The following is a 15,354-nucleotide window of genomic DNA, read 5'->3' as shown; positions in this document are numbered from 1 at the left end:
GCTTCATGCCTGAACGGATCGTTTGTTTTTCATCAACCGCCATAGTATGCAGGAAGTCTCCGGGGTGGCATGTGCTCAATCTGTCTGGATTTACCGTTCATATACCCTGGAATGCGTTTCTTAGATGCAGGTGCGCTGTTTCAGTCGCTTGTGAGATTCAGCTGGTTAGCAAGCAGTGTGGCGCCGCTGAAATCCATGGTGATGGCTGGGTCGGGCGGGTGGTAGGTACTTCGCGCAGACTGGCGAGCCCATGACCGGACGCCTCCGCCATCACCTGCGCGTCCAAGCTGCCACAACTTCTTCGACTCGCATCGGCGCTACCAACTCTTGACGATCGTTTCGCCATGCCTCCGCTAAGTCCGTCAACCCCAAACCCTGACCTCCCTGGCTTCTATGACCCCGACACGTACAGTTCTGTCCAGCCGGGCACAAACCCCGAAGCCTTCAACAGGCTCCACAACGAGCCGAAGCGCGACAATGTCGATGACAACCTCTCAATGCCTCGCTGGGCAGTCTGCCTCATAGTTTTCATCGTGGTCTTGGGCTTCTTCCTCATATTGATCATCTGGCTTCTCTCGCGCAACCGCCGTTTGAAAATGGCCCGCGTCAATCAAGATGTTGAGCTCGAGTCGTGCGGTGGGCGCTCTCATACACCTACACCCAGCCTTCCAGAGCTGTACTGGCCAGGCGTTTTCCCTCCTGCGCCTGCGTCGCCCGACTCGGACGCCACTGTCTTCCCTAAGGCTGGCACGCAGCGCGTTCCTCAGCAGCCTCGCGTGCACCTAGACAAGAGCCTTCCAGATATTCCTGCACACACTTTCACAGATGCAGAGGACGATGAAGATTGGGAAACAGTCGCGCCGCTCACCCGCGACAACACGTTCAACGACGCTTTCGCCCAACACCGCCTCGACCAGGAGCGCCGCGAGAACGAGCACCGTGACAAGGAACGCCGCCAGAAGGAACGCCGCGAACGCGAGCGCCTCGATAACGAACGCTCCCTGATGGAGGCTCTGGCGCGCAGCAACCAGCGCGAGCGTCGCGGAAACCCCTACGAGCTCAGCCCCGAGCCTGCCTTCAACTATGGCAAAAGCCCCGAGCCCGAGAGCAACGGCGGCAGCAAGAAGAACTCGCCGCAGCTGCACGACATGAAGCCGCACGTCAACGAGAGCTATGCTCGCTACCGCAGCTACCGCATGCAGCTGAGCGACACGGACAACGACACTGATGTCATCCTCGCCTCCGACACCAACACCATGGGTCCGCCCACGACGGCCACGACATCCAATACGGGCGCTAGCAACCCATACAGCAACAGCAGCGGAGGCGGAATGATGCGATCCAGCCGCGACCGCAGGCGCCTGGAGCTCACCGGAGGCGGCGGACGTGATGGAGACGATAACGGCTACGCTACGCACCGTGGCTTGCTGCGTCCACCTCAGCCAGCTCGCCTCGCCGCCGAACGCAACTTCGTCCCACCTGCAGTCAGCGGCCAGCAGTTCCCAAGCGATCAATCGGAGATGGACAACTTCACCGAGGCGATGATCACGGATGATCCGTTTGTGTCAGGCGGAAAGATGAGTACGCGCCAGAGGAGGTAGATGGCTTTTGGAAAGCATCTGGCGCCGAGTGAGTTACTTTGGAGAGCTTCACGGCCTTGTTGGTTGTAATTTCCTTCACAGTGACTCTGGATCATGGCATCATTGGTTTCGAGACGGCTACAAGAAGGAAATCATCTCGGCTTCTACTTTGTACATTCAAACGACCGGTGGGGGGTATGATATTGGTAATAGCTGGCTTTCAAACGAGGTTTGTAGTATATCCTGGCTTGTGCAACGAGCTCATGGATATCCCTACAGTAGTCTCGCGGTGAAGTAGTAGGAATAATGATCAAGAATTTTGAATGGATATGAGGCGCAGTAGTGAAACTTATCTTTGACCCGGCTCAGCCCAGCGCTATGTGGCCGCAGATCTCACAGCAGCCTCACCTCGCAATCACCGCCTGCGCTGCTTCCTCATACATCCATTCTTTCACTCCATACATTTCTATGTCTTTCTATCCACCGCGCCAGCCGAAGCCTACCACTGCGCCGACCAAAGGAAAAATAAAAGAGGTCAAATACTTTGCGCATAGCCATTGGGCAGTACCGACCGAATCAATTGCTCCACCCGAAAAGGTCACAACTCTTCAAAGTTATGATGGCTTCTATACTCTCAACTTGTCGACACAAGCTCGAAAAATTTGCTTCACTCAGGATGCTCTTGGACGAGATAATGGTTATCTTCTCTCACCCATGGTGGCTCTCGGAAGGCTTTCAACTATTGGGGGAAAAAACCAACACCAGTGGGGTGGAAACCGGGGATATCAAACACTTGGTGCTATCACCAGATACAAACACAAATGCAATGAACCGTTCTTTTCATTTGCTTCGTATATGACCGAGATAAAATCGATTGCTGCGCATGTACCAAATAAACGTTCACGAACACCGAAAACCGAACGCTTCCAGACGCCACGCATTGATGCATCACAACTCCACGACGAAAACAAAAGCAAGCAAAGACAGCGAAAAGACACCACACTCACATCTCCACCTCCTCCGGCGGCGTCAACAGACCGCCCTCCACCATCGCCCCACCCGCACCCAGAACGACCCTCTCTCTCCCCAGCCCCATAAAAAATGCCATCACCATCTCCGCCGCCCACGCCGCATCGTCCTTGCCCCCTTCGCCCTCCTCGATCATCCTGATCGCCTCCCTCAGCGCCCCTTCCTCCCACTTGGCCCCGAAAACCTTAACCGTCTCCGTGTTCACGAAGCGGTCGAACTCGAAGTGGCCCTGCAGCGTCAGCACGCGGTCGCCGTCGTACACGCCCTGCACGGCGCACCGCGGGGTCCAGCCGATGGAGGCGAACACGGCGTCGTCGTTATCGTCAGCGGGAAGGCCCGTTGGCAGGTTGACGTGGTCGCTGTGGACGAGCTGCAGCTTCAGCTTTGCGTCACGGCGATCTGCGAAGGCCGGAGCCGACGGCAGCGCGAGCACGTCGACGGGGAAGGCGCGCAGAAAGGCGGGCGACAGCGTGATGGCGTGGATCCCGAGCTCCCAGCCCGCCGGGTTCTTGGTGACGACAGCGGGGCCGGCCGCAGGAGAAGAAGGCGGGGGAACCAATGCGGAGCAGATCACCTGGTGGCCGAAGCAGGAACCGAAGAGTTTCACGTGTGGGTGATTGGCGTGGACGTGACGGAGCCAAGAGTGGAGGGTGGAGATCCAGCTGGGGTTTTCATTAGTGTTTGCTCGTTAAATGTGTCGTTTTATTGGCTCTGAGAGAAATTATTGAAACTTACGGATCCGTGTCGTAGGCGGAGCCAGCGGCGCCGCTTATGACGATGCCAGAGAGGGAGGAGGGGTCTGAGGGATATTCCCCCCGCACGATGTCGTACGCGGAGAAATGGACCTTTGGAGGCGGGCTGCTATTGATCAGGTTGGCTTTGGCCAGGCGGATCAAGGCTGCTTCGAGCAGCTCTCGAAAAATGTTGCTGTAGAGGCCCCGAACGCTGAGGACAGAGGGAACAGGGATGTCGGCATCCAGCAGTGCGATGTTGATGATCTGAGGTGTGGCCATTTCTTCCCAACACTTTTTCCCTTGGACTATACCTCTAATTATCGATAGATGACCCGGAATGCAGAAGGATGAAAGAGAAGACTTCAGCAGTCGGCAGACGTCGAGAAATAGGTTGCAGATTCTAAAGGAAGCGTGCAGAGCACCGCAAGCGACTTCGGATTGTAGTACATGAGTTGGATACCTCTGCTTCGCCTATCATGTCTACCATTACGTGAGGATATCCTCCACCCTAATCCCGTTTCTGGAAAATTATCCCGCATTTGCCCGGCGGTGTGTAAAGGCCGCTGAGGTGCGTCGGCAAATAAAGCTGGGCAGGTTGAAGCATTATTAAATCGCTGCTTGGCCGGAATCCTTCTTGTCCTCAACGACCGCGCTGTCTGGATGGCGAACTTGCTCGTGGTGGTTGTGATGACGAGTGAGGGGGACTGATAGGAGATCTCGGGAACAGCTCCGATAACCGGCGGTTAGGCCAACCACCACCGTCGTACTTCCGAATATTATCGCCTCGGTGTACGGATTAACGATCTTCATATGAGCTGGTCTGACTAGCCGTGGTTTCACTAAAGCGAGTGTCTGACTTGCAAAGCTTTCCATTACGTATGGCATTTCCCCAGAGGAGTAGGAATCTGTGCTTGCCAATGATGGACATAAATTGTGCAAACTAAGAGGTATCGTCATTCAAAAGAAAATCTCAGAGTTACCGAAAGAGGGGTATTGATAGCCACCTGCCATGCCAACCAGTCCGACCGCCCAACTAAGTCATGCACGTTGACGTTGGAAAATGAAAACTTTTTGTCCTCCATTATCTTCCTGTTCCCAAACCCATATCACACAGCGCAAGGCAGAACTCCCGGAAGTCGCCTTTGGTTGCGTCCTCGATGTCGTCCTCGATATGGCGCCCGTACTTCTCACGGTAATCCAGCTTGACCTTGCGCAGATGCAGTTTGTCCCAGTGCAGACGAACCAGGCGAGATATGAGCAGCTCATAGCGATGCTGGCGGTCATGTCGGGACGCATCGCGGTCATTGCCAGTGTCCATCAGGTCGGTGAGAGCGTGATACAGAAGCATGGCATCGCGAGCCGGCTTGTTGATGACTCCGTTGAGGATGTGTGCGCAAACTTCGCCCTGTGGTTTGGTCAGTCCTAAACCAAATTCCGCCCAGATGGCAAGGAAACGTAGCATAGTTCAGTCACCGGGTAGAAGTGTACTTACCACCAGGTTGTTGCTCTTTCTCAGGACATCTTTGGCGAAGTTGCTCTGGTACTTCCTCTTGTATGTCTCCAAGCAATCCCGCAGATGCGCATCGCTCCTCGTGCACACAATCCTCAAGATATCTGACTCTCCTCCTTCTCTGGCTCTGACCGCATCGTACATGGCGTCCACATCCCTATTTCTGTACTCCAACGGCCACACGTCTCCCTCTTCTTGGCGGTGGGCATCTAGAGCAGTGAGAATGGCCATGCGGAACTTGTCCTTCTTCAGTTCCGTCTCCATGCAGCGCATCAGGTCATCACCATAGCGCTTGTCTTTGAAGGAATCAATGATCTCATGAATCTCAGAGTTGGGGCGGCCCATGAGCGACTCGATCAAAAGCTCACGCTTGGAACTGTTACCTTGATACCAGTAGTTCGCCCAGTACGACTCGCTCTCCCATCGACCAAGCGCGGTGATGTGACAAATTTTACCAAAGTTGGTACCGGGCAGCTTCATTTTGATGTGCTTGGCCAAATTCACCCCACGGCCTTGCACCTTGCAGATGCGCTTGTATTCGTTGCGAAGCTCCATTAGCTGGTCGTGAGAGAGTGCTGGGAGAATATCGATCAGCGGGTCAGGATCCGGCTCTCTTGAAAGCGCCTTCAAGATAGCATTGGCATCCTCTTCGGCGTCGTAAATTTTGACGCGTTTGCCGCCTTTCTCCTTCTCCCTTTCCTTCTCATACCTGTCGTCGCGAGTACGAGACCGGGACCTTTCCCTGCCCTTCTTGGACAAGCTCACGGATAGAGTTGAACCATGGCCGTGGGACACGTTCGACGAGCTTCTGTGCCTGTGTTTCTTGGATTTCTTCTCTTCACGTGGATCCAGGGGTGGTATATCATCCAAATCATCGTTCAACGGGCGCATCATGGGGCTTGGCATGGGGCTGAGAGACTGGTAAGTTCCGTGATAAGCCTCCAACAGCGGGCTGGGCGGGGGGCGGCCACTCCCCATGCCGCCTTCACTTCCAGGAAATGCACCGGGCATGATGGGTTGCAAAGTGGGCCTGTTTCCGCCAACGGTGAGCTTGTCCATACGCGGTGCCAATCCCGGTGAGGGAGGCGCGCCATACTTGGCTCCCCCAGGCTTCACCTCGACGATGCGCGCGTTATCAGCCCCGTAGGCTAGATTCGGATCATATTTTTCGGCCTTCTTCGACGGCGGAGGGCCTGGGGGCGGAGGAGGGAAGAACTGCTGCGGTAGGGGCATGGCGGTGACATTTTGCGTGGGTGAAGTGACAGAAGAGGACGTGTATCTCGGGGCAGCCGAAGATGTAGGAGGGTATTGCTGGGCAGACTGAGAAGTGATCGGCTGTGCTGTGTACTTTAATCCTCCCGGCTGCGCGTACTGATAGCCAGAGGGCTGCTGCTGATAGCCTCCTGGAGTTCTTAGCGGTTGCTGCGGAGGAGCATTGTTTATCGGAGTCGCCGTGTAATTCCACTGCTGTTGCTGCGCTCCGGCTGCAGTTGGAGAGATATAGCCAGGGCGCTCGTGCGGGGGGAGGTCGGTATAACCCCCCATTGTATAGCCCTCCATCTCTGGGTGCGGTCGCTGGCGCTGGTGTTCTGCTGGGCTGGTGAGATAGTAGGAAGGCGTCGCGTAGGACGAGAGGCCCGGCTGCCTGATTTCGTACTGCGGGGTCGACTGGGCGTCGGCATAGCTGTTGGTCAGCCTGGGGTCAGTCGCGAACGCTGGGCCCTCGTCGACGCGGCTGCGCGACCTGGACCTCTCGCGCGCGCGCCCTGGTGACTTGCTGCGCGAGCGCGAGGAGCGGTGGTCGCCGGGGTGCAGCGACATGATAGGCCGCGGAACTGTGGCGCCGCGACAAGGCTGGCTGTCTTGGAAGGGTACGATGCACGTCAGCACGAATACTGTCCTGCCGGGTGAGTCGCGGGCGAGCGCGGTGCTACAGAGATCTAGTTTGGGCGCGTGAGAAATGCGATGGCTGGCGCCAGCCGCAGTCACACGCGCTCAGAGCCGCGTCTTCGGCCCCCAATGGCCTCGCGCGGCACATGGTGCTTGAACCGGCGCGAAAGCGGCAAGTGCGCGACAGTACGGACAGACGGCGGGAGGGTCCGGCGGAGGCAGGTAGCGCGGGGGAGCAGCAAGATGACGATGCGATCAGCAGAGGACAGAGATGCGTGGGCGGGCGTCTTAACCTTATGGTGCACCGCTCCCCCACAACACCCCTGGACCGCTGAAACTTGGGCCGTCATCCGACCAGCGACCATCAGTAGCTCTCCACTCGCGCGCAGCGCGAGAGCGACAAATGGCGCATTGCTGCAGCGCGCGGCGGCCTTTGCCCCGTGGCGGGCAGCGACACGGGTCTGCGATGGCAGAAAACCGGGCCTCAGCGTGAGAATGGCGCGCCTGCGCGTCCCAACGAGCGCAGGCGAGCTTTGGCCAAATTCACCGCCTTCCCGACCACGCCAAACGGGATGCGGGTGGTCGAACGACATTTTTTCGGACCCGGCTGCCCCCAGCGAACGCCTAAGCAGAACCCTTCGCCCCCGGCGTCGCGGCGGGAAATGGCATCGGCGGCTTGGTGGGCGATTTTCGCACGAGAGGGCCGCCCATTCGCTGTGCTAGTGCGGGCCGAGCGGCCTTTTTGACGCACCCATTGCTGCATCGGGCATGCGAGAGCTGTTGCATGTGGAGCTCTGCTGCTCGGAATGGGAGGGATTCGAGGCGGCCCTGCAGGACCCTGAAGCTCACCAGTAGTCAGATGTTCCGCGCTCCCTGGACTGATTAAAAAAGACGCGCTCCGCTGTCCGAGCATCATTGCACCCCATTTCACACCACCCAACCCGTCTCGGCTGGCCCCACCAGACGCCATACGTGCGGAGGCCTGTATCCATGTCTACGTCCTGAATTGATAAAACGCCCGCCCTTTCCTGTCTCCGTTGTTTCCTTACGTTCTTTCCTTGCCAAGAATCAACTTTCATTCGACACCCCAACGCGTCTTCCGCGGTCTTGAAGACTGCCATCCAACACACCCATAAACAGACAAACAGATCACGACCATGCCGACCTCCTTCCTCTCCCTGCCGGGCGAGATCCGCAACCGGATCTACACCTTCGCGCTGACCACCGACCTACCCATCACCGACGCCAACTCGCTCGCCGCCGCACCGCCAAAGTCGTCGCCCACCAAGGAGAAGACGGACCCAATGCTCGCGGCCTACACCCCGCTGCCGCAGACCCCGCACCACAATATCCCCGCCCTGGGGACCGCCCTGCTGCGTACCTGTGCGCTGATCCACGCCGAGGCCCCCGTCTCGCTGCTGTACGCCCGCAACACCTTCCGCTTCACCTCCGTCACCCACTGCCAGACCTTCCTGCTCTCGCTGCCGCCCTGGCTCCGTGCCCGCGTGCACGACGTCGAGGTCGACGTCCGTGACATCTCCCCCTCGCCCCTCCCCGCCCCCGAGGACCCCCGCGCCCACATCAACCGCGAGTGGCCGCAGTACCTGTCCTGGCGCCCTACCTCCACCGCCCAGCTCGGCTCCCTACGCGTCGACGCCCCCGGCCTCAAGGTCCTCCGCCTCGACTTCAGCGCCTGGCCCCGTGCCCGCCTCAGCCGCCGCCACCTTTGGGACATACTCCGTCGCCTGCTACACAACGTTGATGGGCTGGAGCGCGTCGTGCTCAAGGGCTGCTACGCCGCAGGCACGGCCATGGAGCGCCGCGAGCCGTGGGATCCGGCTTACTATGTGGGCACGGACGAGGTGACTACTGAAGGCGTTGTGGAGCGCATGTGGGGCACGGTGAGGGGTTCGGCGGTCAAGGATGGCAAGACGGTGGAAGAAGGGGACCAGGGCAAGGTCGTGCGCTGGGAGCGCGATGGCGAGGGTAACATTGCGCTGGAAGTTGTGTCGTTGGCTCATCTATCTAAGAAGATGCGGGGATCCGGTGGCAACCACCATGGCGAGAAAAAGCTTGATCTCGCCGTCCGCCACAGCGCCTCGGACCCCTGGCCCGCCAGTGGCGCTTGTACCTTCGAGGAATACTCCCGCCGGAAGGACCCCCTGTGGTTCGCCTCGTCGACCCGCAGCCTCAATCCCAACTTCTACGTATAATTGGCCGCGCTGGATCCCACGGCCCGTGGATCTCGTTCTTGTATTTCTGCAAGCCGATGAGCCACCAGCTACAGATGCCCATGACGAGCCCTGTCAGAATGCTGCCCAGGACTGCGCCGGTTATGGCTGCCCTCAGGCCCCCGCCTGTAATGGCCATGCTGAAACCCGCTCCCGCGCTCATGACCAGGAAGATTGCGAGGAAGAGGTGTCCGCGCCATGATACGTGCCGCAGATGTCTTCGAAAGACTGGGAAGAGCCCGAACACTTCAATTGAGAAGAGCATGAAGGAGAAGACGTCGGTCGTTGATTCGAGCCGCGACGCCAGCACCGTTGCCGCCATGATTGCGGCATTGGTGGATAGAGATGCTGGAAATCTGCGAGGATTTTTTTGTTAGCCTTTCGGTTGTATCTTTGTTGCACTTTTTGTTTATACCCGCAGAACAGATGTAGACGACCGTTATAGACATAGATGATTATGGGTTTCGGTATAGACGTTCTAGAGGAAATCGGACGGAAATGAATCAACTTACTTTGCACCTACTCCGCCACCATAGTCGAAGAAAGAGATGTTGATGATCGTCAAAAAGCTAGTCATAGCCCAGATGGAGTCGCTTGTTGTTGACTTCGTCAGGGACTTGAGGATTGGACTCAATCCAAGCAGCACACAGTAAATCAGCACGGCGGACTTGATTGTAGCCCAGCGCCTCTGATTTCGTGGTGACATTGGCTCTCCGTGCGGCGGCTGGTACGCTGTTGCAAACGTCGGGTCGCCGGTAGGATGGCCCGTCGAGATGGCCGACACTGCTGAGCCATTGGAAACAACTGATGCCAAACTTCCGCCTCTGGAATGAGCTGTCCTAGCGCCAGGAGCATTCGCGGTGGGAGCCAGCAGACCCAGGCCCGAGCTCCCCTGTCCTGCTGCAACGGCAGAGCTGGCAGAACTCGCGCTGCTTGTTGCCTCTTCCGCGGGCATCCCCTCGTTTTTCGCAGCTTCAGCCGCCGCTATCGCATGTGCTGCCACCTTGGCTGTCATCTCCACGTCTTCTTCCTGCGAGACCCAGTAGTCCCAAAGAAGCCAGCCGAGGACCGTCAGCGCACTGCCAGCGCAGACCACTATAAAGGGAGTAACACGCTCCTGCACGATGCCAGAGAAGCATGATATCCATACGGCCACAGACATTACGTGTTGTACAATGACTGTTGAATCTCCGACCAATGGCCAGAACTCGTATGGCTGGAGACGCGGGTTCCGCTGGAGATGATCAAGGAAAGTTTCCTCGTCTGTGTAGTTATCCGGATCTGTATTTCGTAGCATATTAGCATTCGGCTACATCCCCCCGAAAGCAGACATCAGAGGTGCAGAACTGCATGAATGCATGAGAGCCATCGACCCTCCGCAGCGCACAACCATAGGAGACACTCACACGACTGCTTCACCCACAGCAGCTTTTTCCATGCGCCTTTCCTCCGCCTGCTCCCGCTTCTCCCCCTTTCTCTCTCGCGCTTCCGCCGCTGCTCCATGATCCGACCAGCCGCCGAGGACGACTCGCTTCCTCCTCCACTCCCGCCAGCATTACCGCCACTGCTCCCGCCTCCACCACCGCCACCGCCACCGGTACCACCACTCCCGCTGGCAGTGCTGCTATTCGCGCCGCTCTCGCCTGGCACGACCAGCTGCTGGTGCTGCTGCTGCTGCCGCTGCTGGTGCTGCTCCGCCTCCGCCTCTCCCTCGAACGAGCGCACCAGCGCCCGGCGCGACGCCGCAGCCTGTGGGGATATCCGCGGCGGAGGCGGGAAAATAGCGTCTTCGGGCGCGAGGCGCGAAGGGTCGGGCTTGCCCGCAGTGGACGGGTAATTGTGGTGATGGTGGCTGTGGCTGCCGTGCTGCGAGCGGTGCGATCGGGAGGAGGATTTGTGGTGGTGGGACTTGTGGCTGGCCGTCGTCGTCGAGGTGGAAGGAGAGTGGTGCGCGGTCGTTGCAGCGGTAGGCGGAGAGTTTGCGGCGGTTGCGGGCGGTTGCTGCGGAGCGGAGGAGGTCGGAGACACGTCTTCGCCATTGGCTATCGTGGCGGCGCGCGGTGTGGAAAGGGAGACGCGCTGGGCCCGGCCGCCGCGGTGGTCGTCGTCATCGTCGTTGTCGAGGGATGAGGGTGTTGTGGGAGACATTTGGTTCGAGGAAAGGGAGGTCGCGCGCAGCAGCGCAGACGCGTCGTCGCCGGCGAATGACGTCCCTCGCGGATGGTGCATGCCCGTCGGGGGATGCCCGGGCTAGCGGTGCTTGTTGCGGCGCGAGGTGAGGAGGTGCTCTGCCCTTGCTGCTGTGGAATGGGCCACGGATTGCAGCACATGCGAGGGCGGAATTCAGCTTCGTAAGTTTTCTGCAGTATCATATTGGGTTCAATGGCTGAGGCAGATAGCACGCGGTTCCGAGGTTGATGCCCTGCGGCTCTGGACCTCTGGACCCTGTGTAAGTGCCAGTCACCCGGCACCCGTGGAGCTGAGCAAGCATCCACGTCAGCAAGCGGTCGATGAGACCGACTTGTTGATATGTTGCGCTCATTTCAAAGTCAGAAATTCCTAGCACACCCGGATGCTGCAGGCAACCCAGGTTTGGGCAGCAGGATGCTTAATAAGAGCGTTATCACATGAATAGAAACTTCCTGTGTTTTAACCACCAGCTTCTGAAAGAACATCTGCACGTCTCTGCAACTAGAATATCAGCCCGGAACTTCCAACATCGCAATCATCACGGCGAAACAGCTACTCCCTCGCAGGAATCCACAAATGCCTAAAGCGTGCGCAGACTATTGCATCTTATGCCTAGCCGAGCCCTCGTCTTAACGCACGCTGCGATTGTGAGACGCTAGGCGAGCTAAGGCGGTGGGGCGCGTCACGCAAAGAGGACGGGGGCATTAACTCGGTAGCCAAAATACGAGTGGAAGAACTTCCAGCCACGAATCAGCTTCGCTAAGCCATAGACCTACTATACTTGCAACAGGCGCATATAGTCTTCTCGCGTAGTGGCCCATCAACTCTGGGCATGCGTGGGAGAGAGTAGTAAGTTTGCAACATGACGTGGTCATCAGGATAGGAAGGTGACTGCGATAGAAGCATTCCTGAGAATATATTGATTGCAACTTGTTCGGCTCGAAAGACGAACTTTTCACCGGTATATATGTCCCACCGCGCCAGCCAGTTTCCTCCAAGGGAGATAGCTTTGAAGGAAACTCCAGCATTTGGTCAAATACGAAGAAAGGTTGGCACGATGGGTTTTGCTCTTCCTCCAGTGACAAACGAATCTCCCACTGCGTTAGGGAGACACGGATACTGAGGAGGGTGTCATGTAAACAAACGCTTTGTACGCTGAGGGTATCACGCAATAGACGAAGTAGGACAAAAAACGGTGTCACTGCAACAGCGCAGGGAGAAGAGAAGAAAAAAGAAAGCTGGGAGCGCGACTTGTAAGGCGGATGTAGACTGCGTTCAGGTAACAACATGCAAACCAGAACGCCTTTTTCACACACACCTAGCCGTGAGAGGAAACACCTCTCGCGTCCACTCCTCCTCGTCGCCAAAAGTATCATTCAAACAGTGGTCGAGGACCATCGTCCCAGAGGAAGTTCGAAGTATGGCCGTCATTCTTGCTGTCAAGGTCCAGTCCCATTAGTAGATCAGCCGGGCCAGGAAGATTGACTGTTCCACTGTTATTACCTCCAGCTGTGCTTGTGCTGGGAGCTGTGGCAATGCTTCTCGACGCCGATGCTGATGATGATACTGGCAGCATACTGGGCCCAGCACTCGAGGAAAGGCCGGCAGTAAGAGGAGCAGAAAGCCAGAGAGGGGGCAGGCTCGCATTTGGATGCGACTGCTGAGCTGAGCTGGACATTCTTGGAATCTTGAGTGTATCCAGGGGGTTTATGTGGCTGTGATCGACATGGGTGTTGGCAGACAAATCGAAAGCGCTGGGTTGACCCTGGGCATACGAGAAGATGTCCCTGCTCAAAATCACCGGGCTGCATTCGCCCTCGAAAGGAAGATCTGAGGTGAAGTCATCGTCTCCCGTAAATGGATCCGGGAACGGATAGTTCGAGAGAAGCGCTTTCAGATCAGGCGCCTTTGGCCGGGTCATGGCGTTTGGGTTTACGTGCGACGGCATACTCGCAGTGAGCGCAGCATTGTCATCTTGTTGTAGAGATGCCTTCTTGGTGGGCTCCTTGTCTTTGGAAGATTCGGTAGTGGAGGGGTCGGTGCCGCCATCATCTTGGTTCTCCTGCTTGTTATTCTTCTCCTTCAATTTGATCTTATAGCCTGCTTCGGCATACTTCTCCGGCCATCTGTTCCGGAGGCGATCACGCAGATCTGTAGGGTGCCTATGGGTTAGTTCAAGATCTGGGTCGTTGCGAATGATATGCCAGTGAGGCCCATGTTTCTCAAAGCCACGCAATAGCGCCGCATCTTCCTGGTCTGTGAATTCTCGGCGCTCCCTTCGGGTCGACTTCGTAAACGGTGCTTCTATGCCGATAGAAGCCAGGTCTCGCGAATCCTTCCGATGGACTTTCGGACCGCGTTTCTTTTTCGTAGTGCTATTAGACGGACCGGGCAGTAAGATGTTGGATGTGACCAGACTAGAGACTTGCTTGCTGGATGCAGTGTCTGCAGTGGACGCTTCAGTCGCACCAGCTGTAGCAGTTTGCTCCGCGCCAGCAGTCTTGGGTGTCTTCATCTTCCGATACTCATCCGGGCAGCACGTCCTGAACCGATCTTTCAGGTCCACGGCCGTTCTCCCATCGAACGAGAAGTCAGGGCAATCCATGATCTTCTTCCAATTCCCGATGCCGAACCTTGCGACTCCCTTCAATAAAGTAGTAGTTTCCTCCTCCGTCCACTTTTTCCGCCTCTTGCCCGTCTCCGGCTTCTGGGATTTGGTCGAGATTGTGGCGCTGAGTGCAGCGGCAGGCCCAGAGGCCAAGCTTTTCTCCGGCTCCTTCCCTGAATCTCGACCGGGGCTCAACCCTTTAGGCTCAGGGGGTGCCGTCTTCTCCACCGGCCTCGGCTCCACCTGAGGCGCCGGAGTTGACGCCGATTTCTGGTTCTGCTGCTGCACTGTCGTGTTTTCCGTCGTCGCTGAAGGCGGTGGCGGGGGCGGTGGGCAACCCTCCCTCGTAACTCTCTCGCCCGTAATCGGCGGGAACAGGCCTGCGTTGGGAGGGGGCTGGTGCAAGCCCTGCAGCAGTGGCGGGATGCGCGGGCGGCGCGTACCTTTCTTGATAGGTAGTGTTGGCTTGGGTAGCGTGAAGACATTCTGATCGCTGACGACAACGCCTACGCCGTCGACCTTGCGCCGCTTTTTGCTGCCCGAAGCGCTGCTGCTGTTGTCGAGCAACAGCTCGTTGACCGACCCGCTGAAGCCCGACGATGTCTGCTCGCTGCCATTTAGCACCTCGGCTAGCGGCACAGACTTGGGCGGGCGTGCAGCTGACGCCGACGAGGAGGCGGCGGCGTGATGGTGCTGGGCGTGCTGCTCGTGCACTAAGGAGGTCGATGGGGGCGAGGGTGGCGGGCGGGGCCTGGCGGACAGCCGCCGGCCTGCGAAGGCGGCATGGCGATGCGAGTCCTTTGCGTTTGGATTGTAAATGTCGTGGAGTGAGAAATTCGCTGGGCGGGGAGCGCTGGGCTCTACGGGGGCGGGCCTTGAGCCATGCTGAAGGCTGTGATGGCCGTGAGGATGCTGGGCCTGATGTTGTTGGGTGAAAGCGCCCAGAGGAAATGGCAGCTGGTTGTCTATGGTAAAATTGTCGTCGAGAAGAAGTGACTGGATTCTCGGTTCCATTTCATTGTGCGAAGTCTGATTTTTAAGTGGGTCGGAGGGGGGCGGCGGGTTGAGGTTGTGATAGACTTGGCCCGCCAAAGGCGAACACAGACCGTCGTAGCGAGCCCGCCCGTTCTGTCAGCCGACCCTCTTCCTTCCTAGCATGTTTCTGATGAACGTTTTTGGACAAACGTCAGAACCGCGTGGAACTAGCGCCGTGTCCCGTCAGGTCGATTTGTATCGGGAACAAAGGTCCTCTCGGTTACCAAAGTTTATTCTTGCGGGCCCTTTGCGTCAACCACGAAAACTTGCCGGGTCGCCCCTCACGGCAATCATCAACCAAGCACGTGGAAAAACAAGAAGTGGTATTGTGGTCTATGTCTACGCAGAGGTATCCGCTGTAAAGAAACCGCTATGAGTAGCTCGGGCCGCCCCAAAACCGCAGACGCACTGGTACGATCTATGAGAGCCAAAACGCTGAACCAACTGCTTGGCTGCAGCTACCGATATCCACCCATGCGCCATGTCATCCGTCATGCACGCCTTTTGTTTTGCATGCCTTTTTGGTTACTCGTAGAAGGAAAGACGT

The 15,354-nt window shown here is 57.6% G+C and overlaps 6 protein-coding genes across 6 annotated transcripts; 2 read left to right on the top strand and 4 right to left on the bottom strand.

Moving 5' to 3' along the window:
• Window positions 1-344: 344 nt before the first annotated feature.
• LTHEOB_9479 (uncharacterized protein) lies at window positions 345-1,601 on the top strand (the record flags this gene model as incomplete). The annotated part of the gene is made up of 1 exon (XM_035519070.1): window positions 345-1,601. One exon carries the CDS (start codon window positions 345-347, stop codon window positions 1,599-1,601), a length of 1,257 nt encoding a protein of 418 aa, XP_035368706.1.
• Window positions 1,602-2,583: 982 nt separating this feature from the next.
• Window positions 2,584-3,622, bottom strand: LTHEOB_9478 (Glutamine amidotransferase-like protein; the record flags this gene model as incomplete). The annotated part of the gene is made up of 2 exons (XM_035519069.1): window positions 2,584-3,271; window positions 3,345-3,622. 2 exons carry the CDS (start codon window positions 3,620-3,622, stop codon window positions 2,584-2,586), a joined length of 966 nt encoding a protein of 321 aa, XP_035368705.1.
• Window positions 3,623-4,424: 802 nt separating this feature from the next.
• LTHEOB_9477 (Ankyrin repeat protein) lies at window positions 4,425-6,674 on the bottom strand (the record flags this gene model as incomplete). The annotated part of the gene is made up of 2 exons (XM_035519068.1): window positions 4,425-4,748; window positions 4,836-6,674. 2 exons carry the CDS (start codon window positions 6,672-6,674, stop codon window positions 4,425-4,427), a joined length of 2,163 nt encoding a protein of 720 aa, XP_035368704.1.
• A 1,226-nt stretch (window positions 6,675-7,900) lies between these two features.
• On the top strand, window positions 7,901-8,956 carry LTHEOB_9476 (uncharacterized protein; the record flags this gene model as incomplete). Its single annotated transcript, XM_035519067.1, has 1 exon — window positions 7,901-8,956. One exon carries the CDS (start codon window positions 7,901-7,903, stop codon window positions 8,954-8,956), a length of 1,056 nt encoding a protein of 351 aa, XP_035368703.1.
• Window positions 8,957-9,482: 526 nt separating this feature from the next.
• On the bottom strand, window positions 9,483-11,122 carry LTHEOB_9475 (GPI2-domain-containing protein; the record flags this gene model as incomplete). The annotated part of the gene is made up of 2 exons (XM_035519066.1): window positions 9,483-10,255; window positions 10,381-11,122. The coding sequence occupies 2 exons, from the start codon at window positions 11,120-11,122 to the stop codon at window positions 9,483-9,485; spliced, it is 1,515 nt and encodes a 504-aa protein (XP_035368702.1).
• A 1,541-nt stretch (window positions 11,123-12,663) lies between these two features.
• LTHEOB_9474 (SANT domain DNA binding protein) lies at window positions 12,664-14,786 on the bottom strand (the record flags this gene model as incomplete). The annotated part of the gene is made up of 3 exons (XM_035519065.1): window positions 12,664-12,829; window positions 12,907-13,315; window positions 13,553-14,786. The coding sequence occupies 3 exons, from the start codon at window positions 14,784-14,786 to the stop codon at window positions 12,664-12,666; spliced, it is 1,809 nt and encodes a 602-aa protein (XP_035368701.1).
• Between the last annotated feature and the right edge of the window lie 568 nt (window positions 14,787-15,354).

Source organism: Lasiodiplodia theobromae (assembly GCF_012971845.1).
Source record: "Lasiodiplodia theobromae strain AM2As chromosome Unknown scaffold_32, whole genome shotgun sequence".
NCBI lineage: Eukaryota > Fungi > Ascomycota > Dothideomycetes > Botryosphaeriales > Botryosphaeriaceae > Lasiodiplodia > Lasiodiplodia theobromae.
Note: the sequence above shows the minus strand (reverse complement) of the source record. Positions and strands in the feature narration are given on the sequence as shown.